The 25,154-nt window shown below is 45.2% G+C and overlaps 1 protein-coding gene across 4 annotated transcripts in view; it reads left to right on the forward strand.

Annotated features, from left to right (window-relative positions):
• RAD51B (RAD51 paralog B) overlaps nt 1-25,154 on the forward strand; it is a 515,100-nt gene that overhangs the window by 440,293 nt on the left and 49,653 nt on the right. For all 4 annotated transcript variants that reach the window (XM_045201893.2, XM_053928932.1, XM_024568299.3 and 1 more), the window contains one exon: nt 14,565-14,668. In XM_045201893.2, the coding sequence (XP_045057828.2) occupies nt 14,565-14,668 (104 nt within the window). The remainder of the gene's footprint in view (nt 1-14,564; nt 14,669-25,154) is intronic.

The following is a 25,154-nucleotide window of genomic DNA, read 5'->3' on the forward strand; positions in this document are numbered from 1 at the left end:
TCCCCCCACCCCCAGAGTGTTTTCAGGAGAGGATGCCGACACTTGGGACCCCAGCTGCTGTCCTTTCCTTCACCTCTGCCAGGGCAAAGACCAGCACTGGGCTGACCTCCCCGGCCCAGCCAGAAGAGAAGCCTGTGGAAGCCCCCACGCCCCCACTCGCCTCCCCTCTGTGGCCACAGCTGCTTGCCCTCCCCGCCCCCCTTGCCTGCTCTTTTTCTCAGTGAGCCTCAACGCCAGTGCCCCTGTGAGCCTCTGGGAACAGAGGCCTGTCCCCTGCACTGGCCTCGGCTCCCCACACTAGAACATTCAGGCATCAATGGGAAACAGCACGATCTGTCAGCGTCGCCCCTTTCTTCACGGCTTTGAGGGCCACATTCTCCACGGCCATCTGTTCCCTTTCACCTCTCTGGACAATGTTGCTTTTTAAAGCCAGCGATTCTTCCTCCTTTATCCCCTCCTCTCCCGCCTCCCCTTCTTCTGCGCTCCCACCCTTTCCCCCTCATCTCTCTCTTTTCCCAACCCAATGAAATTAGCCTGTCTTAACAGAAAACTTGCCCCTCGTTCCCACAAAGCTGTTTTGTGACCACTGTGGGGTTTTGAGTTTTTATTTTAAAAAATGTTTTTGAAGCCAGAGTTGGTGATTTTCAAGTTTGTGATTGTCTTGGGGGATATTCTCTTGATAGGGATGGGAAGGGGGAGGATAGAAAAACTTCTCAGTCCTGCAAAAAAGAAAACACAGAATAATAATGGTTTAGGTTCCTGCTGGCAGGCACTCGCCTCTTTCAAGAAGGAACCCTCCCTTTCCTTCCCTTGATGATCAGTGTGAGGAAATTTTGAAACCCAGAGGTTTTTTCCGCCATTTATTTTTGTGATTATCTGGTTGCTGCCGTAGCGCTGCTGGTGTGCCGTTTTTCACTCAGAGCTAGGGCTGCTGCGAAGCGGCCACAGTGATCCCTGGTCTTACACGGAGCTGTGCACGGAGGTGCCTGTGCAGGCGGGAGGCCGTGATGTCCTCTGGGAAAAGCAACGGGTCCCGAGGCTCCAGCAGTGTATGTGAAGGGGTGTTTGTACCCGTACTGACCCGTGACTAAGTGTGTGACCTTAGGCATGTCACTTTCCTTCAGAACAACGATGATAAAATCTTCTGCTTAAAAAAATTGCTGAATTTGTGACTCTTCTGTTTGTACCATTACGCTGTCTCATAAACATGATGAGTCTGTGGTAATGTCTTAAAAACTTCACGGGCCCTCCTTGCCTAAGGACATTATCAGAATCCACGCAAATGCACGTACAGTGCAAAACATCAGACTCAGCTGTTGACCCCGGGAATCGGCTAGAACAAGGCCTCCCAGCCCTGGCAGCTTGTCAGACGCACGCACGGGAAGCTGGAACCTGGGCCGACTGTCCAGGCGTGAGTCCTGCCTCCCTCGCTTGCTCACTGACGGAGTGTGGGCAAACTTTCGTCATTGGTAAAGTAAGGGCCATCACAGTATCCAACCTCATATTGTTGTGGAGACAACTGAGAGATTTTGGTCGTGGAAAGCACCTGGAACCATTTCTGGCCACGCTGCACTCAGCGCGTGTAAATGCGAACCGTGATCCTTGCCCCCCATCCCGACCCGTGAACACATTCCACATCGCAGGTGAGAAAATGGACCCGCTGGCTCCCTGCAGGGCTCCTCTGACCCTATCGCGTGTATCTTCTGCTCGTTTTTCTTTGGAGCGTTAATGCTGATACAAGAAACAATGTAATTGTCAATGGAGTTGCAAGGATGAGTAACACAGCAATTCTACATAGAAATGTTATAAAATGTAGAAACACCCTAAAATATAAAAAGGATAAATAAATCCTGTACTTCTGGCACAGGAGGTGAACCAGATGTGGGGATGAGAGTCACAGAAGGAAAGCCAGTCACGATTTTGGCGACGAAAGTTATTTTACATATTTTTAGTTGGAAATCTACAGAACCTGGGGATTTGTTTTTCTTCGTTATCAATTTCTAGAAACCTATAATTTGTCAAAGAGTTTCCCGACAACAGGGACAGAACATGACTCAAGTGTGCTTTTCCAGACAGGCCCAGGCGACTCTGAGTGAGAAATTCAGTGTTACAACTTAGCAAAGAAAAGAAAACGAGGACCCAGAAAATGGGGTGAGAGGGGCTCCGTGAGTCTGTGCTCCCAGAGAAGGAGGTGAACAGTCATTCTGGTAATACCTTCTAAAAAACAGTGAAAGAAGGGACTAGTCAGACGGCCGGGTTCACGTCCTTGCTCTGCCTCTTGCCGAGTACCCTAGGCAGTCACTCTCTCTGCAGCTCAACTTCCTTCCCTCGAAAACTGGCATGATGATGGGAGCTCCCTCACAGAGATACTGTGTGTAAGGCCTCGAGCCTAGTGCCTGGAACCCAATCATCCCAAACTGCTACCTCTTCATTCGCTGCTGTCATGTCCTGTATCAGCTGACACCTGAGATGTGGGGCCAGTTACACTGAGTTGGTGGTCTCGATCACTTTGCTGAATCTAATCATTTTCAGTAAACCTAGAGTTCTTCCCCATTTCTAGAAAACCAGTGGCCCTCAAGGAAAAAGGAAATTGCTTTGCTTAAGAACTCACACCTCACAAATGTCTACTGACTGCCTGCTGCCACCAAACCATGTCCCCCCCGTGTAAATAGCCCTGCTAGCGTCAGCATGTTTTGCTCATCATGTCCCTCTCCCACCACGTGTCTGCTGCCTGAAAGTATAGGCTGCACCCCTGGGAATTGGGGCCCTCGGTGAAGGAACACTCGAGGGAGTTAAAGTTAACTCCATTGCCTGAGATTCCCCCACACCCTTCAATCTGCACATTGTTCAGACCTGCAGCTTGGGGTCTGGGGGTCACTGGGAATCCCTGCCGTAATCGGCGTTCCCCCTTCCCCGAGCCTCCAGGTTGTTGTGAGCCTTACGTAGGCACGACGGCCATGGGGGCGTTGCTCGCGTTACATGTGCCCACGAGTGTATACACACCCCCAAAAGGGAGAAGGGCAGCAGCTTCTCTCAGCTTTGACTTAGTTTCTCTTAACCCCAGAGTTCAGGGAAACACAAGTTGAAATGAAGAAACTTGGCAGCCAAGCTGAATTCACCAGTTTGGGAAAGTAAACCCAAAGAACCCTTGGCAACTTAGGGTGCTGAGGACCCTGGGATGCCTGGCCAGGCCCTTCAGCAGTCTACTTCTTACCCTCATCCCCACCCCCGGCTCAGAGCCTCCAGGGGCAACAAACGTGCAACGCCAGCATTCCATTCCCGCCCACGCCTGCAAATATCCTCATTCTATCGTGATCGTTCCACTTCCCAAAGGGGTGCTTGAGATGGGGCCGGAGGAAAGCATAACCATAAATCTCTGCGCTCTGGGCAAGGTGATAATTAAAAGCATTCTCCACAATGATGTGATCTCTGATGCCAAAAGGGAGGCAGCTGGGACAGTGGAGAGTCATAGAATTCCTGGGTGCGGGCCCCAGCTTTGCCTCTGGCCAGGTGGCTTCCGGTTGTCAAGTCACTTCTTTGTCTACGAAATGGGAAGAGGGATTATCCCAGTGTTGCGGGATAGAGGGAAGCAGTATGTGTCCGTGTACTTAACGTGGAACTCATCAGGTGCACTTAAGCACTCTGGAGTTTTCAAGGCACCTGGAGGCTTCTATCTGCTGTCCCACTTTATTCCCTTCACTCCTGTACTTACTTACACTCTGTTCCTTTTGTCACTAAAGAAACAAAGGAAAGCTTGAACTCCAACAGCTGAGCTACATTTGCCATCCAGAAGAAATGCAGGTCATGGATCCTGACTGAGGGACCTTAATGAGGGTCTCTGCCTGAGCAGGAACTGGGGCCCCATCACTAGCCCCACCCTGTTTCGTGCCACAGGCTGTCAGTTGCCTCTCCTCCACTTTGTGAATTAGGGTTTGGGGTGGCTCCTCTAAGAATAACTCTGACCAGATGAATTATGGCATCTTAAAAGAGGGTTTACCTCTCTCCTCTATTCCCCTTGAGAAGGAGGGTTGAGGGATAAAGTTGGCAGACAGGAGTCTTAACAACTGGGCCAGAGAGCATTCACCAGAGTAGTGTCTTCTGCAATGAAAAGGATGCAGAACCGCATCACAAGACACCAGGTGGAGATGTTCTAATGCAAACGTGCCCGCGACAGAGCACGGACCATCCACGGGGTCTGAGAAGTTGACAGCTGCAAGCAAAACAGCAAATGCCTAGTGGATCGTTTTTCTTTCAAACTTTGGGGCATATAGGTATCATCTGAGAGAACAGACTGCTAGGGTTCACCCCTCAGAGATTCTGATTCTTTAGTGGGATGGGGGCAAGGAGTCTGCATTTTTTTAAAATAAACCAGGTAATTCTGATGCATAAAGACACATATAAAACAATGCCCTAGAAATTTCTCCAGAGAGCCAATCCCATCTCCTGGTTTAATTTTCTCATCCTCGCTTGAGGACACTTTTTCATTGCTTTTAGAGAGAAAGGAAGGGGGAGAGACAGAGAGAGAGAACGAGGGAGAGGGGGTGGGAAAGAGAAAGAGAAACATCAATTGGCTGCCTTCTCCCATGCACACTAAACAGAGATCAAACCCACAACCTGGGCATGTACCCTGATGGGGAATCGAACCACAGCCTTTCGATCCATGGAATGATGCTCTAACACACCGAGCCACACCGGCTCGGACCCATGTCCTAATTTTATATCAGAGACCCAGGTCAACTCTTAGGGTAGGCCAACCTACTTTTTTTTTTTTTTAAGAGTTTAACTCCCATATACGTTTCACACAGATTGTTAACATTTTGCTACATTTGTTTTATCCCATGTCATTGTTATCAATGTATTTTTATAATATTAATTTATTACTATCTTTGCGGAACCATTTGAGAGTCAGTTGTAGACATCATGACCCTTCATTCCCATATACTTTAGCATCTATCGCCAAAGAACAAGAACTTTTCTTACATAACTGCAACATAGTGATCTCCCCCAGGAAATTCACATTAATATAATACTGTTACCTAACTCACCAGACATATTCAGACTTTTCCAGGTGGCCCAATAATGTCCTTCTGGCAATTTTGCCTTCTTTTTTGGATCTAGAGTCCAGTCTAGGATTAGACAGTGCATTGAGTTGAAATGTCTTTCCGCATTAATGATATTTTAAGCCACTGATGTTTTCACAGAAATGTTTTTCTTCAGGAACAGATTTCCTGATAAGCAGCATTTCTTTTTCCTTTCTGTCCCTGTTACTTGCAAAGAGGCAGTGATCCAGGGCCAGCCTGAAGCAAAAGCAGATGTGCCTGGGCCCAGCCATGCGTCAGCCAAGGCCTCTCGGGTCCTAGGCTTGCCTGGTGCTGATTTCCCAAAGACAGACCCTTATGACTGTTAGTGTGCTCCTTTGCCCCTAAGTCAAGTGGGCTATCACCTTCTTACTCATTGTGCAGACCCATTCCTTGGCTATGTAAAGCTACCAAATATTACTCCACGATAGTTTAAAACCGATAAAGGATATGCCACTTTTTCCTCTTCCCAGCTTTCTCCGAAGGCCGTGGCCTGATTGCACGCATCTGAATGTGATTCTTTTCCCAGAAGTCAAGACAATAAACCATCTGAAATCAGAATAAGTATTTCTTCCGCTGCAGCCAGAAGAAAAAAAAAGTCACTTGAAAAAATGCCCGGTGGTCCACAAATGAGATGATGAGCATATCAGAATCTAGCTGCCTCAGATTCTGCAATGGGAGTAGACAAGCAAAGCTCGTGCCGTGACCACTGATGGGCACGACTGGAGGGGTTCAGAGACATACAGTGAACAGGCAGAGCGCGCCGTTGTGAAAGAAAACCCGCCTCACATAAGCGTCTTCCTGGCTTACATTGAACGAGGCCTAAATTCAAAAAGAAAATGCTGCAGCTTAATTCCCTTAAAGGGTTGGGGTTTGGCTTTCTTTGTCTTATTTTGTTAGTGTTTACTTAAGGATAGTATGTGTTTTCTCTAGCAAGTGAATTTATTTTTAATTAAAGAGTTCTTTTCAAAGGGTCAGGAGACTGAGCTACAAGGTCACCATTCAGGATATTTTCCCCCTAAAATAGAAGATAGCAGGAGGAAAGCTGTGTTATTACTAGAGAAAGGATTCAGAGCCTTGGCCTCCTGGGGAACGTTGGAAGCTGAGCCAGGTGGAGAGGAAATTGCTTCTTTCTCTTCAGACACCCTAGTTCAAGCCTATTGTTGTTTTCCTAGCTATCTTCAAAGATGGTCCTGTCACAGCAAAAGTAGCAGAGAAGTCCCACACAGTACGCCTTGTAGAACCTTTGGTCAATAAATGAGGTGGATTCTAGACTGACCATTTTCTTCCTTTCTTTCTTTTTAACACTTTATTTATTTATTTTTAGAGAGAGGGGAAGGGAGGGAGAAAGAGAGAGAGAAACATCAATGTGTGGTTGTCCCTCATGTACCCCCTGCTGGGGACCTGGCCTGCAACCCAGGCATATGCCCTGACTGGGAATTGAACCTGCGACCCTTTGGTTCACAGGCTGGCACTCAATCCACTGAGCCACACTAGCTGGGGCAAGACTGACCATTTTCCTGTAGGGTGAGCATCCTCATGCTGATTTTGGACATTTGCTACATGCTACCTCTGTAGGGTGACGGTACATCTTGGTTTGCCCACGATACTCCTGATGTATCTGTCACCCCAGGATAATTATCAAAATATCCCAGTTTCACTTTCAAAAGTGTCCTGGTTGGACAATAACTTTTATAACCGTTCTAAGACTCTGGGAAAGTTAGAGTATTTTCTCCCCCCACAAAACCCACCTGAGTGGTTTCAGTGTTTCCGCTGGTGCATACCAATCTATCCCAGTGATTAGCTAACCCTGTCTCTACCTTCTGCTGCAGAAGAGTAATCCAACCCTGGCTCTTGCGTTCCAAAGGTTCTGACTGCCCCGCCTTTTCGTGTCTTCTTCACATTTCTTACCGTCCTCAGTAACAAGCTGTATGGAAACTTGGATCGGTCTAGGTGTGTTGTGTAAGTAAAGACTCTGAGCTGCGTTCACCTCCGGCCGAGAGACACTGGAAATGAAATTTTCCACTTTACCAAAGTGAAGGAGACTTACTCTTTACCAGGCCAGATGCCTTCCCCAGGAGGCAGATGATATTGAGGCAGTTATTATGTGGTTTTATGCCTCAGATCCTTTATTTGTAAATCTGAAAGAAAACTAATAGCTTTAAAGTATTTTGAGGATCTCAAAGCTCTGAAGATTATAAATAACAAAAGATTTTTTTTTTCTCATCTAAAATGGCAGCACAAAGACTGCGGTTACTTGCTTAATAGATAGCGTGTGGTCCCTGGGCCATTTGCAGCTGATGGGTTTTTTCCAGTGCTCTATTTATAGAGCTAGGTCAGAAATGTCACTTCCGTTGGAACTTGACCTACAGACCATTGTCAATTTTAGAGGCCCAAGGAAGTAGAGTGCACACTAAATACAGCTGGTTCACAGGTTCAGTTAGTGAACCACAGGCCCCTGAGGAAATTCACTTGGCTGGAGGATAGATGTCTGAGCCTATGTGATACCTTTGTCCTATGGCCTCTCAGAGTGTGAAGTCATCTTGAGTGCTTCTTCTAGAAATAGCCCATGCCAGGCAGTCCTTCTCCCTCTTTTACACCCCTTCCACCCTCTTTAACACTGGTTGCTGAAATGCTGCCTTTCTGCATTGAGTAGAACAAGAGCTAATGATCCACTCACAGAGGTAGTCTAGGATACTCTGGGAAATTTAGGACAGAGCAGCTCTAAATATTTCCCTACTTCATCTTCCCGTTGGGGCTAACCGAGATTCTCAGTCGCTTCCCCAATTCAGATGAATGACCCACCGAAAAACATGTGCTGACGCTCAGCAGTTCCACAGCCCTGGTTTTAAGCAGGAGAACTGGATTTAATGAACGATAATTCCCTTCCGATCTCTGCTCTCTTGCTCAAACTCCCATCTTTAAGCTTTGTTACTATGAAGTTGTGTGTGCTAGGTCTTGGCCACTGGCCAACAAAGGTTCGCCCATCACAAGGTTTTAGTAGGTAGGACAGACTAAGAAACAGCCTCATCTGGAGAGAAATTTCCCAGAAAAAGAACTACGCATCCGTTCTCTCTTCAGGCTTAAATGGGTGCTGGGTCGGTCACAGCCATTCAAAGATAGCACGTGGAGTAGAGCAGCAATTTTCAACCTCTATGCCACAAAAATGTTTAAAACATGTAATACCTGACTGTTAGGCAGGGCCACTGACCTCCCTTAGAGTGTCAGATAAAAAAGTGACAATGGCCAATGCAACAATAGCCAATCAGTGCAAATGCCCTGTCTGGAACCATAAATACATAAGCCATATTATAGAGCTGTAGCTTACTGGTCATGCTGCATAATATGGTTGCACCTGATCGATTAATTCCTGGTAACAGAAATCCTTATATAGAAGTATAGGCACCTGATTTTTTAAAAAGTCACTTTGGAGCAAAAATGGTAGGTAATTAGTATTATGGTTTTTGTAAATCAATTAAAAGTATACTCATTTTTTGTCAGATTGGCAAAAAATATATTTTTTGGTATGCCACAGAAGTTTAGTAATTAGTTTATGTGTGCCATGAGATGAAAAAGGTTGAAAATTGCTGGAGTAGAGCATTCTTAAACTTCCTGGAAAAAGGGAGGTCCAGAATGAGGAACTAATTTCTTGTCATCAAAATTCCACAGATTCAAAGTTCTTAGTACAGGCAGGCACTTTTTGAGATCATTTTGAAGAAACGTTTCTTGTCATGGACCTGGAGGCCAGAGAGGTAAAAATACTGGTCATTACCAGGGCCTACTCTGATGTTCTCTGATCGCTCTGCTTCTCCCACCTGGTCTCGCTAAAGGCCCACATCCAAGCCAGAAATAGAACTCCAGGGCCCTGCCTCCCAGCCAACAGCTGACCACTGCGGTCGTGGGCTGTATAGAACATGCTTTAGAACAGGAAGACAGGAGGTAAGAAAGAGAATGTCAGTTCCAATGGCAACATACCATCTTCCTTTTCAGTCCTCAAACTATTTGTCTTTCTTTTAAATTTCCTCTTTCTAGTCTCATTAAGTCGCCTTTCATCTGAAGGGACAGGAGGGACCAAATGTCCAGAATATCCAGCCCTCTTAAGCCCTGAACTTTTCCTTCCCTCGTGTTCCTATTCTGGGAGTCACTGCTCTGTTTACGCTTTAATTTATTTTAACATGGAAAAGCCTACTCTTTTCAAGTTGACCCTTTTTCTGCACAGCAGACACTTTTATGTTATGTACTAGAGATTCACTTTGACCTCGTAGAAATGCTTAGCCACAGGAGTCATAAATTGAAATGTTTTCAGAGAAGAAGCTTCCTCATTGAAGGCTCTCCAACAGGCCCCTTCTAAATACTGACACAGGTTGGTACCAGAGGCCCATTACCTTTTTGGAAATCAAGGCTGCATAGCAACCTGATTATCCTCCTCCACTCTGATTGCACAAGACTACACACCCTGTGTGTGCATAGCAGAGAGAAAGCCCCTTGCCTTGTGAGAAATCTGTCTTCGTCACCTACTCCCACTCCAAAGGAGTAGGGGATTGGATCCAAAAGATAGTATGTAGTTACGGAAGAGATTCTGGAATCCAAATCCTGTTGTTTTAACCACTTCATTACAGAACTTTACTAGCTTGCCTCATTATTAGCAGAATAAACAATGTAGAAGATGATGATTAAACTCCTTTTCTTCCCAGATTGTATCTGTAGGGTTTGATCGTCATTGTTTCTGTCATTTATACACACTGAGTATCTTCAACTAAGGGTCACCAAGAACCTTTGGTTGCCTGGAGGCAAGAGTTATTATTCACATTTTACAGATGGGTAAGCAAACACAGAACGGGAACATGCTTTGACTTACCTAAAAGAGCCTCTGAGAGAGTGGGGAATGAATGTTCCCACAGTCTTTGGAGAGACCTGACTTCACAGGAAATCAATGAGATTTCTCTGCGTCGTTTATTCAGACACTGCAGGCTCAACCCTGTGACAATGAAAAATCCCCAATAATGAAAATATTTTTAAAACCCAGCTCATTTATTTGACTTTTTAATTTGTGTTGAAATCAACCTAATTCCAGCACAATGAAGTCATATTGCCTTGGCAGGTCTAAATATCACAGTCATCAGAAAGGAGAGAGGGAGTGAGTGCCCCAATTTCTAGAATTTCCGCTTAAAATGAGCATAGACAAGATTCACTTATCTATTTCCTGACCAATTAGGTCATTGGGCAGGAAATCACCTTTCTTAAGAGCCAGTAAGCAAATTCCTTCTACCTTCAATTTCCCATAAACAGCATTAATGATCATTTATACCAGCCCTCCCATAGGAACGCTGCAAAGACATGAGACCATTTTGTTTTCCAGTTGGAAAAGAAGTTACAAGTGTATAGTGACTGACAGCTTCCCCACTTCCCTTCTCCCAATTCTCACTCAAGTGATTCCACCACCTGTCAGCGCCCTTCATTTGTTTCCCATATTTGAGACCCTATTAAGTGAAATAACTTTCTAATTGCCATCAGGTTGTTAAACCTTCAACCAGAGAGGGTCAGTTTTAGGCCACGTGATTTGCATGCATCCAGCTGCCGGGCCAGGTGAGCAAGATGGAATACCTTGTCAAGCCAGGACATGCACGTCTTTCTGGAAGCCCCTTGCCCTGGGTTATCACTGCACATCAGAAGAGGAAGCTGAGTGTGGAGCCTGAGTGGCAGCGGAGTTGAGTGATAAGATGCTCACAACACACCCCATTAGTGTCTTCCCCAAGATGGGCCTTTGGGCTCTTCAGGCCCTTCCTGGGGGCCTGCCTGGCCAGCAAAGTGGCAGCCTATTTGACATAATGAGCCTAGAGAACGCACATTGGAGAAGAGGTTAAGCTCCTATCAGCCTGGTCTCCAACGCTGGCTCTGTCGTTACCCAACCATGTGACCTTGGGGTAGTTACTTAATCTCCCGCAGACTTAGTCTGTCAATAGGGATGATATTACCTATCTCACGGAGTGGCTGTGAGGTTGTAAAAAGATGGAACTAAGATATGCAGCTCAAACAAGATATAAAAGGCTCCCCATATAAAGGGCTTACCTAGTGCTTAGCGTATAATACTTTAAAAATATTGTCCTTCCTTATCATCAACGTTCAAGGCCTTGCTGTTTTTGCTGTTGTAGGTGGCTTAATGTCTGTAAGCACTCCTGATAACTTATCTCCTCAAGCTTGCCCACTCAGGGTTTCCACTGGGGACTTTTCCATGGTCATTGGCCCCCATGGCCCTTCGTTAGGACCTGAATTTACCTGTGCAGACAACAGCAAATTATATGGTATTTTTAAGCACCATTTAGGAACATGGAATTCTTTAAATAGTGGCTACGAGCCCAATGTGGCTCTGATTTCTGAAAACATCTTCCAAACCTGGGGCTATCATATAGTTTTATTACCAAGAAAAAGTTTTGAGTGCTTAACTAATTAGCATCTTCTAATGAATCACAGGTAGCTTTTCCTTGGCAAACTTTAAGGCCCGGACTCACTTCATCCTATCACTTAGCAGGCATCTAAGCAACAAGCTTCTAGAGTCTGCTTGAAAAATGCAAACCTATTAACTTTAGCTTAAGCAAGATAGAATTAAGAAGTAGATCTGCTGCTAAAATAAGCCCATAACATGGGTCAATTTTCAGTAAGAATAACTTATTAACAACTATTTTTTCAGCCAGTATTTATTAAGCACCCTCTGTGTCTCAGACCTCATGTGAAGAGATTCAGGCATACTAGCACAAATCAGACGTGGATTTGGGTCTCTTGAAATATATATTAGGGGTGATTAGAAAAGCACACAAGTTATAGACCATAAAATAGGCAAAGGCAGTAACATGAGAGAGTGAAAATATGGGGGTTTGAGGTGGAAAACTTATTTCTGTGATGATCAGGGAAGCGGCACGAAGGAAGTAATCTTGAGGACAACATGTGGACACAGAGGCATTCCAGGTGTGGAGGGGCTGTGGAGAAGAAGTGGTAAATTGGAGCAAAATCCACGTGAAGTGGGACAGTGTGGAAAGGCAGCTTGGGCATAGGCTGAAGAGCCTTGAATGCCAGTCTTAGGAGTTTAGAACCACTTGAAGGCACTTGGTGGCCGTTGAAAGCTTCTGAGCGCGCTGATCATAAATGGCAGGGTAGTGTGCTTAGGAAGGTTAACCAGGCAGTAGAGCAGAGGATGGGCTTCTAGTAGCGAAAGACTGACAGCGGTGTGGAGCTCAGGTAGGAAGCTAGAGCTTCATCCCCAAGTGAGAGCCCATGTGGGTCTGATCAAAGGTTGGGGTAGGAAAGATGGAGGGTAGGGAAGGGACACAGGTGAGATTTCACAGGTAAGCCAATAGAACTTTACCATTTATTGGAAGTGAGGAGTATGGGAGAAGGAGAATTTTAAAAATAGACCTGAGGTTTCAAACCAGATTAAATGGAAGGCCTAAAACAGGGACAGGAAGAGTAAGTCTCTACAGGAAGATGGGAGCTTTATTGGAAGATAGGGAATTTATAGTGCTAAAATTCACTACGTCAGGCTTACTGTTCTTGTGGTTCAAACCGGTGGACAGGTGCCGAGGCGAGTCGGAGGCTGAGACCAAGGCTTAGAGCTCATCCACATGGCACAGACATGGCACGCTTGGTGAGAGTGAGTCATACCTGACTCATAAGCATGCTTATCTGCATGTTTTAAAAAATTAAATAACTAAGCCAACATTTAAAAATCAGGAGATTGTACTTAAAATGTTGATTTCTGGCAACTGTTTTAAGCAACAAAAGATGTGGCTGACTATGAACTCATTTTTTCACATGATAACAGCCGTTGGAGCTGAACAGGGGATTCCCCCTTGAGATCTGAGATGAATTCTCTAGTTCACCGCAGTCTCCACTACTCCCCATTCTCTCCTAACGCTTCAGAGTAAACCAACGAAGATTAGTGGTTGCCTGGGGCTGGGAGCAGGAATGAAGGGCCAGAGACTCACCATTAAGAGGTGTGGGGCTTCCTTTTGGGGAGATGACATGGTCTAAAGTTGTGGTGATGGTTGAACAATTCTGCACACAGTAAAAACCATTGAACTTTAAATGGGTAGACTGTATGATGTGTGAATTATCTCAATAACGCTGTTTCATAAAAATGCACAAAAGGAAAATCAGTTGCTCGTGCCCTTGCACTGTTGGTGTTCTTACAGCAGAAAACGCTTCTCTATTAATGTGTCTATCAAAGGAAAAAGGAAAAATAGACCGAGATTTTTTAAAGAAAAATGGAAGAGTGTGTATCTTTTTTTGTGGTTGTAAAGACTGTCTACGTGTTAAAAATGTAAACACCTGGCCTCTGTATTGACTTATTTCCTAGTCACTGGAGGCACAAAATGTAGGAAACATTTTGATCATGGCCAGCTCATGAAGTCCACCCTCTAAGAATAGAAGGAGAAGAAAAATAGAAGGGAAAGCAATCAACACGGTAGAAGGAGAAGCAGAAGAGGCCAGACTACTGGGTGTCAAAGGAGAGGGAGACTTTATCAACTGCTGACAAGAGGTCAGGGGGGTTGAGAACAGAGAAGTCAGGAAATTACGAGGAGACTGTCCAATGAGAAAGCTTAGAGTGACGGGGCCAGAGCAGGACGCAGGTGCAGATGACCAAGTATTGTCTGACACTTAGTATTTTATCCTCACGCACAAAGGACAATATGCCTCCCTAAGACTAGGATTCCTCCCAGGGCCTGGCCAAAAGTGGGCACCCAAGTTTGGAGGAAACCGAGATAAGGTAGCAAAGGCTGTCTAGTAAATGACGGCCCCTGTCCACCTGCCTCTAAGAAGGAAGAAGAGGAGGCGAGCAGAAATGGTTTCCTCCTGGTAATGTCAAGAGGCATCAGTGTAGCTCTGGAGGTATGCGATGGTAGCCGAAGTACTGCGTGGGGGAAACTAGAAACTCAGATGTTTGCCTCAGATCCTCCCCTTTTAGGAAAGTCTTAGATGGTAAAAGAATGTTTCTCTTGGGATAAGGATGTCTAATACAGAGATAAGAAATGGTGAGACCTTTCAGATTCCTCTTCCGGGTGTGTGTGCCACCATTTCTATATTGATAAGGAAAACTGAGTTCAAATTTTTATCAAGCCATAAAGAAGTCTCACAGACTATTTCATAACCAGCTCTTATTCTATGTAGCACCACTTTGCCTTTCTGCCATAGATGTTGAGTGACTTGACTTATTATGAGCAATGGTTCCAAACCGCCTCGCCGTGCGACCTCTTACTGTTACAGACCTGTTTCCTTTAAGCCCAGCAGTGGGCCGAAGGAAACTTGTGCTGCCTTTTATTTTCAGTCTCATATTCCTTAGCCCCTCTCCTCCCTAATTTGTCAACTTCTGTGGCAATGAACTGAGCCTCCAGGAACTTGCTAAGCAATGAGCAATGACCGGACTTGCGTGTACGTGAAACACCATCACGAGAGGGGCATCCGTAATCACAGTTATGCCCCGCTTCATTGCAGGCACTTCTGGACCCAGCTGTGTGACAGCTGCACTAGGAAACACCTGGAGCCACAGTGTGACTACTCGGCTGATTTTCCAGCACCTTGGTTCAGAGAGAAGACAGGTGAGTGCTTTGACAAAGTTCTGTGACTGCACGGCCACGTTGTCTGTTCTGGTCCAACACTGACAGAAAGTAGCGGGGGCTGGGGAAACCCAGCATCCCTGTCTGCTCCAACAGTAGTTAAAATGAAGTGGGGAGACAAGTCACACAGAGGGAAAAACTGTAAGAATAGACCCCGGAGAGGTAGCATGCCTCCTGATATTTGGCCCATAGCTTATAAGTGACCAAGGTATATACCTCTAGGGATCTCAAATTCTCTATGTGTAAAGGGTGAACGATCACCCTGTTTGTTGAGTGCTAGATAATTCATGTACAAATTAAATGGTGCTTCTTCTTAAAAAAAAACCTGTGGTGAGATAGACCTTGCCAAGTGAATAAACTCTTCCCCAGATCCTGGGTACTTTGGCATGAACTCATAAACCAGCAAATAGTTCAAAGTACTGGATGATGCTAGAGAGACCTCCAAAAGGATGACTTTCTCAGAACTCCTTATTTATGGTTTCTGTCTTGGCCTCAAATGAGAATTTCCCCCTTTCACCTGGAAGGGTTAATTTCTGTCCCTTTCTTCATCTTCCCTTCGCATCCAAAGAAAGGACCACCACTGTCTGACCTCTTTGCTAAGATGTCTCCTAATTAGGAAACTTATTTTTCCTGATGTCCCACTTCAGCTTTACACTGCTTATGGACCAGGTTCCACCAAGACCTCCCCTGCAAGCGGAAGGAGAAGGAAGGCAGGGTAATAATTCCGATTTGTTGGATGGGGCAGAATACAGAACCCGACTTTGCCTATTTTGCTAGACACATAACAAATCCGAGCTATTAATTAAGGAGGCATGAACTGTTACGCTGGTGGTCCTTCCAGCAGAGGTGGCGGGAAGGGAGTTGTTGCCCTTTACCTGCATTAGGTAAATTGGCTCTTTTTCAAGGAGTCAGGAATCATCAAAAACAGACATGAGCCTTTGCCTGTTCCAGACATAACTTTCCAAGTGCCCTTGGTTACAGACCAGAGGATTCTTCCTGGTTTGCTCGGGACTGTGTAAATAACATTCCAGCTCGATGATGGACTCAGCCATGTTCTGAGAAGATGGAGCTGCTTGTTTTCATTTAGGGGAACATTCTTGAGTTTTCAGGCCCTGGCGTGCTCATTACCTACTTCTCTTTTCAGCAGAACACATCCGAAAATACTCCTGCAGGACCTAACGACCTTTGGTCTGTGCCCTAGGTTGTAAATTTTGTTAAATAAACCGTGCTCGCAGCTACGAGGCACATGGTTAAGGATCATCAAGCACCGGTACCCGAACTCGTACCTGAGGAAGCGAGATCCCAGTGCGCCCACGCCGACTCAGTCATTTTCAGGGATCCTTAACCACACTCCCTGACAACTTGTAGTTTCCCTCTGCTCAGACTTTAGATGGCACGTGCTGATTCTGTGATTCGGTCCATTGTATGTGGTATCATGGATTCCAGGCTCCCATGAGCCAGTTTTACTAATTCTAGTTAACATTTATTAGTAAATAAAGAAGTTAGAGCCATATTTTTCTTTTTCATTTGTTTTAATAAATTCACCAGTGATTTCTACTTTGTTAGTGTCAATAGGAAGTGGCTAGTAGGACAAATGCTATTATTTTTTGTCTCTTTGGTGACTGGAATGTTTTGGTGGCTGTTGGCTCTTGGATCATATGGTCAAATGCAGGCCACCGGTGACGAGAAGAAGCCGGAGCAAAGCGTGGGTGGATCAGTGACAGTCTATCAACTCATGTCCTATTGGACGGGTCGGTGGTGTTATCTTAGTCTGTAAAGGACAACGTGTTACTATCGTTACTAATCAATCAATAGCAGAGTTAAATGCTTTTGAATCATGTTTGGAATAATAATGAGAAATCAAAGTAAAGTATGACCAGCGTTAAAATGGCCAGCCCAGGCAAAAGAACGGCTGTTTCATCCATCTACAGAAATTTGCCTGCCTTTTGGGACCAGTTGTTACATTTGTGGCCTGATGACTAGGACAAAGTTCGATATAGAAAGCACCTCTCTACCTGATGGCCTGATCTTGCCTGACCAGAGGGTGTGCTCAGTGATTCATTGAGCCTTTCCTGTGGCCTTACTTCATGACAAAGCAGAGAAGCCAGATGAAGATAAACCTTTTGTGGGATATGTGTGTTTAAGGTAATTGCTCCAAAAATACTTCTTTCTAACACTGCTTAGTAAGGAAATGTGCCTAGATCATTCCATAGGCAGGCTGTGGAACACCAGCTACCAGGGAAAGATGCCAGGTATGGCTTTTGTCTTCTTCTTCTTTTTTTCTCTCTCAGTGCTCAAGCAGAGGCCACCACACCAAGGAATGAAGGTTATGGACCAAAGGTTATGTTTTATCGTGTTTCTATGGCATTGAGCTCGCGCCAGGGCTCTTGAAAGTGAGGCTTAGTCTGAGATCACAGGGCTGGAAGAGGGTCGGATCAAGCTGAGCAGATCTATAAGCTGGTTAACCCAGGAGATGAATTGTATAGTCCAAGGGAAGGACTCTTCCCTGGCTGGTTATTTTCTTTACGCCCTGGAAATGTTGTAAAATTATATAACCAAGGAAGAAACCTCCTTATCAGGGCACAAGCCAAGTTAATTCTCTTGTTTATTCTGCTTCAGTGTTTGTAAAAATTCTCTTAAGAAGCTGGGAAGCATTTTCTTTTGGACTAATTTAGCTTTTTTTCCATTTGACTTTTATTTACTCTTTTCCTTCTCTGCTTCAATCCTGCCCCACCCTTTTTGCAACATTTTTATTCTTACCAAAGACATGTCCTTAGAGTTGAATTAAAACAGCCACTACTAGGGATTTTTGTTTTTGTTTTTTAGTGGCTTGGTGTTGTTAAATAACTGAAAGTATGATTTGGTTCGCCATGTGTGTGGCGTGGGGATGTAAAGAAGTCAAAGCCAGTTCCTGCCTTCAGGTTTCTTCTGGTCTAGTACGAGCGGTGATCGAGGTGTGCAGGCACATGCATACCTGCAGGCACATACACTCACGAGTGCTCAAAACAAAGTGCAGCAGCTACAGGCCAAACTAATACCGCCGACTGTCACACGATTGGTTACCTAATGGCTGGCTAAAACTGCAACTGCCGTGAATCCCGAGGAAGGTCAGCTCCTCAGAGGCACATCAGTCTTTCCGGAAGAAGGTGGGACTTGAGGATCACTTGAAATCAGTGTTTCTGAAGCCTGGGTGCATGTTAGACCCATCACAGGAGCGTTTATAAAACACTGATGCCAGGGCCCCACCTGGACAAATTAAATCAAATTTTCTGCTTGTGAGGCCAAGTGTCAGTGTATATTTTATTTGTAAAGTTGCTCCAAGTGATTTTACTATATAGCCCGGTGTGGAAACCCCTGCCTGAAATAGGTGAAATTCGGGTACTAAGAAAGGAAAGGGACGGTGCTAGGGTGAGGATGAACAGCAAGAGAAGAAAACCAGGAGGGCAGGTCACATGTTCAGAAGACATGGGTTGGTTTTTGCCTTGCAACGAGAGCATAGGCTCTGTGTACCCATTCACTTGACAAACTCATTATTTAATCACCTCTTCTCCGCTAGTTACCGTGTAAGACACTTGTAAGAGATTCGAAATATGAGTAAGCTGATGCCCTGTCGTTGTTCACAGTCAACTTGGGGAAATAGATAACCATGTACACAGTAGCTGGTGTGTGAGCATCGTGAGTCAAGTGCGCTAGAGGCCCAGGGAGGTCCTGTGGTGCTGCATGAGGCAGCAGCACCCAGCCTGGGCTGGCCGGGGCCTTTCCAGGGGAAGCTGGCACGGGAACCTGGTGCCTTGTAATGCGGGACTGGGGAAGCCAGAGTGAGGGTGGTTATATGGAAAGAATGATGAAAAAACTTGATGAACCATTCATACTATTTCTCATCAAAACCTTGTGAAGTCCATTCCTACAAACCACATATGGGATTATGTAAATTTTTAAGTGCCCTAGAAGGAGTAAATTAATCCCAACTAAGCTTCATACTCCCTTGATGAAATAAATATTATGACTCTCTTATTTCAACAAATTGGAAAGAGGTGACTTTTTCATCCAGAAGGTTTATTTAAATGGGCTTTATAACAATATTTTCATCTCCCACTTAGAAGGCACCCTGACATTACAGGGAAGAGACTGATAAGAGACATAAATTGTTGATGGGGCCAATATTACTCAAGCTCCTGATCCTTATTTGAATTCTTAGGCTTTCCTCAAAGTCCTAGGTTGTTTCCCATCTTGGGAATATTCAGTGTTTCCTCTCTGGCAATATAATTCTTCTTTCAGTGTCCATTTTGCATTTTAAAAGGTAAACGCCATCACTCTGGAGACTTCCTGACACCCCAGCCTCGATTGGCCCCGCTTCCCTGGGTCAGCCCACAGTGGCACCTGGCACTGTCTGCGTTCTGCGTGTGTGGGTCCTTGGGGATGGGCCCCTTGCGTGCTGTGACTGAGTCAAAGCTGTGTACCCTCAGAGGCAAGGTCAACTCTTGGCACATGCACGTTCAATACACTAATTTTGAAAGAGAGAAAAAGAAAGAAGGATGCACACTCCTTGTATTCACACATGAACCCAGTCTTGAGGAAGGGCATACTGCTTATTTAGAATCACTCTTCCCCACAGAAGCTGAATTTTGCAGTTAGTAGTTCTGTTAATGTATTAATAATTGTCCGTTTGAACAGCATCAAACTTTACAATTATAAGCAGATACTTATATAGAAGCACTGTAAGGGTACTGAATACAGGACGACCTTTTGGTAGAGCCAGCCGGCTGGGGGCTATGGGACAGCGGGAACTGGGCTTCCCTTGAAATCCTAGTTGGGATTCCTTTGTGTAAGTGAGCCAAGCCCTAAACATGGAGCTGGGCAGAGTGAGAGAGGGATTCTGCAGCTGCTTCAAGGGAAGAGGCAGCATGGGGGCTTTGGCTGAGGGGAAGGATAAACAATCTTTGTTGTCATCTTCCACAAGTCTTAAGTTCTCCCCTCTGTGGTTGCAAAGGCTTAATGAATAACTTTAAGGAAAAAAAAATGATAAATCTTTTCTCCCAGATAAGCTGAAGGGTAGATTTGGTACCAGAATGTCACACATAGCCCTTACTGGTGTGGCTCACTTGATTGGGTGAGTAAAGGGTCACTGGCTCAATTCCCAGTCAGGGCACAGGCCTGGGTTGCAGGTTTGGTCCCTGGTTGGGGGTTCAGTCCCTGGTTAAACAACATCGATTGTTTGCCTATGAGAGAGGCAAACAATGGATGTTTCTCACTTACATCAATGTTCTCTCCCTCTCTCCCTCCCTCCCTTCCCCTCTCTCTAAAAGTAAATTTAAAAATCTGAAAAAAAAAGTGAATGTCAGGTCTATATCCATATTCACCCAAAGAATTACTCAGAGATGATGTTTTACCCGATGTAAGTCATCGTCGTGCATGTCCCTACTCCCAGGTCCCTCACGGAGGAGTTTAGGCTTAGCCGTCTCATTTAAAAATGAGCTTTCTCCCTTTGTAACACAGTTCCAGGTCTCTGTGTTTGTTCTTTTGTTTTCCACCCCAGCTCATCTGCTGTTTTTAGGCAAGGAGACATGTGTGCGCATGTGTGCATGTGTGTGTGTGACTGGATCTAGCCAGAGGAGAAGTTTGGCTGGGCTGCAGGGGTGGGAAAAACTATTTTTTAAGCATAAATATCTGCAGAAATAGCAAAGGGAACAGAGAATCCCAGCCAAGTACATTGCCTTGGGTATAAATGTTTACTCCCTTTCAGAGCTGCTCAAGTGTGAAATCCAACCCCCTGCCCACACTCTTCCATCAGAAGTGCTCTACCAGGTATTGAGCAGATGGGGGCAATGTATAAAAGGGGAACCCAGAAGGGTGACTCTTAAAAAAAGATGTGTTTTTAGGTACATGTATTAAAATCTGAGGAAATCCTACCTGCAGGTATGCAATAAGAGCACGTGCACACCCTGCGCTGGGACCCACAGGGTGTAAGGACAGCTCCCTCCGAAAGAACAGCGCGGATACCCACAGGCACACTTCCCGTTTCTGCCCCTACATCTGAGACAGGAACATCAATGCCTTCCCACCACCTACTGACAAACGAACGTCATGGGGCTCCCTTTGAAAAAAGCCAGTGTACTAAAAAAAACAAAATCACTGCTTTTGAATGGGCTCAAGTAGACAAAACTTTCCCTTGCAGAAGTTCCATTGGAAATCGCCAGTTAAAAATGCATCAGTACGGTTGTTCCAGGGTCCTGATGGGGTCTCCCTTTCAGAAACCCTGGCTGCAACAGGCCATGTATCTCTGCTGAGGGGGGAAGTCAGTTTTTCCTAGAAGATTTGCAACCACGTGGGGTCAATACAAGTTCAAACTGAAATAAAAATAAAACAAAGGTGGGGGAACCACCATAAGGGTTTAGATATCGATTTTCATCAAGTAAAGTTGTAAAATTAAGTGTTACCGCCATTTCCAAAAGGAAAAGGAACCTTAACACCAAAAAGTAGAGAAGACGTATCTGTGAATAAAGAATGCTACTGTAAATCGAGTACATTTGTTTTCATGGAAAACAGTACACATCCTTGTTTCTCTCTTTGAGGATCACGATCCCTGGCCATGGGGGCCTGAATGACGGCCGGTTTGCTCACAGAATGTTTAGCTGACTTCCCCTTTAACGGGCCACTCATTTCACCAGTGTTTTATCTCCTCTGTCATTCTCCTCCGGCTCTGACTAGTTTTATTTTTACACACTGTCTGGTACAAAATCTTATGCAGTGACCCTTCCAGCTCTAACTTGTTAAGTAAACCAGGGCAAATATGTGGATGAGAGATTTCTAGAGAAATCTCAGCTGTTGCAGGAAGTAGAAGAGACACAAGGCTTTGGAGCCACACTGAAGCCCTCATTGTCGGGCTGGGGAAGAAAAGTGTTCTCAGTTGGAAAACAGCATAGGAAACAGCTACAAGATCTCTTGGACAGGCAGTGACCTGAGAGTCAAGGACGCTGACATTTATTTGGCTCACTTGAGAGTGAAGGTTGGACAGGATGTTGTATTTTAGCCTTGGTTGGTTAGTTATGAGTGAGAGGAAAATGGGTCAACATCTTTGGTGAGAAAACAAAGGGGAGAGAAGGGTTTGATATCTACATAAACTATGATTTACCACTGAACCAGCACTTGGACTAGAAAGAAGGCATTTAGGATCTGACCATGTCCCCCGTCTGAGATACCCTCTCAAGATCGTCTTACCCAGTGATTCTCGACTGCAGAGAGCTAAGAATCACAGGGGTTTGCTAACAATGAAGGTGCTCAGGCCCCGGCCCAGTGGCCATTCCGTGAGGATAAGCACTTCCGGGGGTTCTCACAGGAGTGGTCCTCAGACCCACACTCTGGTATAGCCCCTCATTTACAGATGGGGGTAAGTAATTGAGGTGAAATGACTTAGTCGGGGTCACACAACTAGTAAGAAACAAAAATGGAACTGGAATTCAATTCTGATTTCTAATCTATTGCTGTTTTCACTGTATTGTGCTGACTTTTAGTAGGTAAACTCTGGATACAAAGGTCCCCAAGTCCAATCAAATTACTGGGTTTGTAGGTGATATGATACTTATATCTGCTGTGACATCCACAGGTTTGTAAAAAGGTCCTACAGAACTCTGCAGAAAAATATTTCGAAAAGGTACCATCCTACCCCACATTGCAGTGAATTACCAGATAAAAGCATTTGAAATTCTTGGGCTCGGACATGTAAAGAAGTTTTTCCAAGTTGAACTTTACAAGGAGCATAGACTTCCCAGCCAAATGACTTTCCTTATGGGCAACATCCTGCAGACGGGGCTGACTCCTCTCCCTGTCCTGCAAGTTGTCATTTGTGCCCATGGTGGGTCACCCTTAAATCCTGAGCTTCCTGTCACCTGTCTTCATACAGGTGTACGATGGTTTGGGAGGATTGGAGTTTCCTGGCCTTTCGTTCGTCTACCCTTCTCAGCATGAGAGAGGCTCCATGGTTATTGCATTTCTGAGTCTTTGCATCAGAGTTGGGCATGGAGGAAAGGAGGCAAGAGTCTAGAGGCAGCCTGGGTGGGGACCCATTTCCTGCCCTCTCAGGGTCCCCAAGTTTGGTAGCAAAGAACCTCATTGCTCTGTCCTAGTGCTCCAGGAGGTGCTAGTTTAAGCCCTCTTTATTTTCTAGGGATGGCAGGAGGTTGTATTTATTGCATACCTGTGATTGCAGGCATCACATCCGATCCCTCCCTGTGTGTTATTTCTGTTACCCCAACAACCCTCCATCACGGGTCTTACCATCTTCCTTTTTGCAAACAGAGAAACTGGGCTAAGAGGTTAAGTAACTAGTATTACTAATAAGTAACTAGTATTCCATAGTGGTGTCAAGATTTGAGACCAAGTTTGTATACCTCCAGAACCAAAGTTCTTTTTCTTATCCCATGTTCTCTGAGATGTAAGCTTCTAAAAAAGGGGAGGGGGCGGAATAAAATGAGGTACTGGAACATGGAGCCCCGACTAAGTAATGATTCTTTTGGCTTGCAATGAATGGTTCTTATTAACTTTCTCTCTAATTTTTGCCCAAGGATGACTAGACCTAGAATGTCATTTAGCTTACATATTAGAACAGCACCTTCCACTCTGGGACAGGGACATTAGGAAGGAGATGGTGAGTTGCTTCTTGCTTTTCTCTGGCTCCTGCTATTATTTGCCTTTGAACTACATCTGGCTTGTGGCTCTGATTCAGAAATGCCCCTTCCCCTGTCTATGTGTGTGATTTGCAAAGCGGAGCTTGCTACACATTAGCCTAAGCAGATTCAGCTCAGAGAATTCATAGTTGGTTGCTGTTGCTGGAGCAGTTTGCTTGCCTGAGATGGTGCCCTGCCCAGGCTGCTCCTTGCTTCTCTCCCTGCAGGTCACAGCATGGTACAGTGCTGGTGTGCCTTTCAGCACGTTTGGGACCATGGGTGGGGAGGGGCTTCAGGCCATTCTGTAATCCTAATAGCTTATGGAATTAGGTATAGGGGGATGGGAAGCAGACAAAGGATTAACTTGGTAGAGGTGTGAGGGAAAATGAAGCCAGTATATCTCTAGCATATTTGATTTGAATTTATGTAAGTCTGGCTATGTTACCATTATATTTTAAGGTATGCTAAACACTATCCAATGCATGCATGGTTGTCAACTGCCGTATGAGTCATCGAGCTTCCTGGCTTCTGCTGCTCTGATAATATGGAGTTTCCTGTTACCATAGAGTAGATACACTCACTCCTTCCTTACACTGTTGCCCCTCTCTCCACACGCAATAGCCTTGCCTAGGTTTTTGAATCAGCCAATGGCTCCTGGCAATTGCCTTGGAGTTCAAATGCTAGAAACAGATTTTTCCACAGAGGGTCTCTTTCTGAAAGTTTCCCTTCTTGGCTTGGCAGAGCTTGAGAGTCCTGGCATCTAGGACAAAGTGCTTGAGTCTTGGACCCTTGCTTTATTGTTACCAAAGGGACTATGACTGTGAGAACACCTTCAGAGAGCCAAGCTGTAGTGGCTGTACCCCACTGCCTACCTCCTGAATTCTTGACTCAGAATTGGCACTGAGAGATGGAGCTGGGACAGAGATCCACAACTCTAAGTAACAGACTTTCCGAACACCAAGCCTCCAGAATGAGGTACATCATTACACACCTTAAAAAGGCAGAACTGAGGCACCTGGTATGTCTGGGACGGACCGAGTACAAATCACCCAAAGCCCCCACAGCCCTGGCTTTCTGACTGCTTTGCTCTGTCTACCCAACCATTTATTAAGCGTTTCCTTAGTGCCAATTACTCTTAAGTTTCTTTGTGAGTATTTTCTTGCTTTAACCTTGCAACTACCCTATGAAGTAGGTATTACTAGGTATACTTTCAAGATGAGTACATTAAGGTTTATACAGCTTTAAAAATTGCTGTGTATCACATGGATTGTAAGGGCCCCCCACATGTGCATCTATATACTCTTCCCCCCATCCCTGGATTTTAGCCATTATCCGATACTGAGTCCCCTGTTAATGTGCAGCTATTCATACATACTGCTTGGAAAATTTCTCCATCCCACCACCAGTGCAGCCACCTTCAATGGCTGTAGCAGGTGGAATGATCCCTTTGAAGAGTGGAATGAGTCATTTCTTTGAGAGAGCTTTTTCTCTCTCTGTTAAATAACCATTAGTTATTTTCTATGAGTATGGCTTTGCTTGGCAATGGAATATTCTTGAGGAAGAATGAGCTCCACGGGACATGGTCCTCTGAACCTCACCATCCAGTCAAGGCATATCCAGGCCTTTCCTCTCTCAGCTTCCAAGTTCTGGCCCTTCTGGCCAGCATCTTTTCCATGTTCTGGGTTCCCCTGCAGTGTTCTCCATTTATTGTCAGAAGAGAAAGAGAGAATCTCTGCAGAGTCTTGCCCATGGTGAGAACAGACTTGTGCCCACCTGGCCATAACCTCCTCTGGTGAAAGCCTGCA

This window comes from Desmodus rotundus, chromosome 7 (genome assembly GCF_022682495.2).
Source record: "Desmodus rotundus isolate HL8 chromosome 7, HLdesRot8A.1, whole genome shotgun sequence".
Lineage (NCBI taxonomy): Eukaryota > Metazoa > Chordata > Mammalia > Chiroptera > Phyllostomidae > Desmodus > Desmodus rotundus.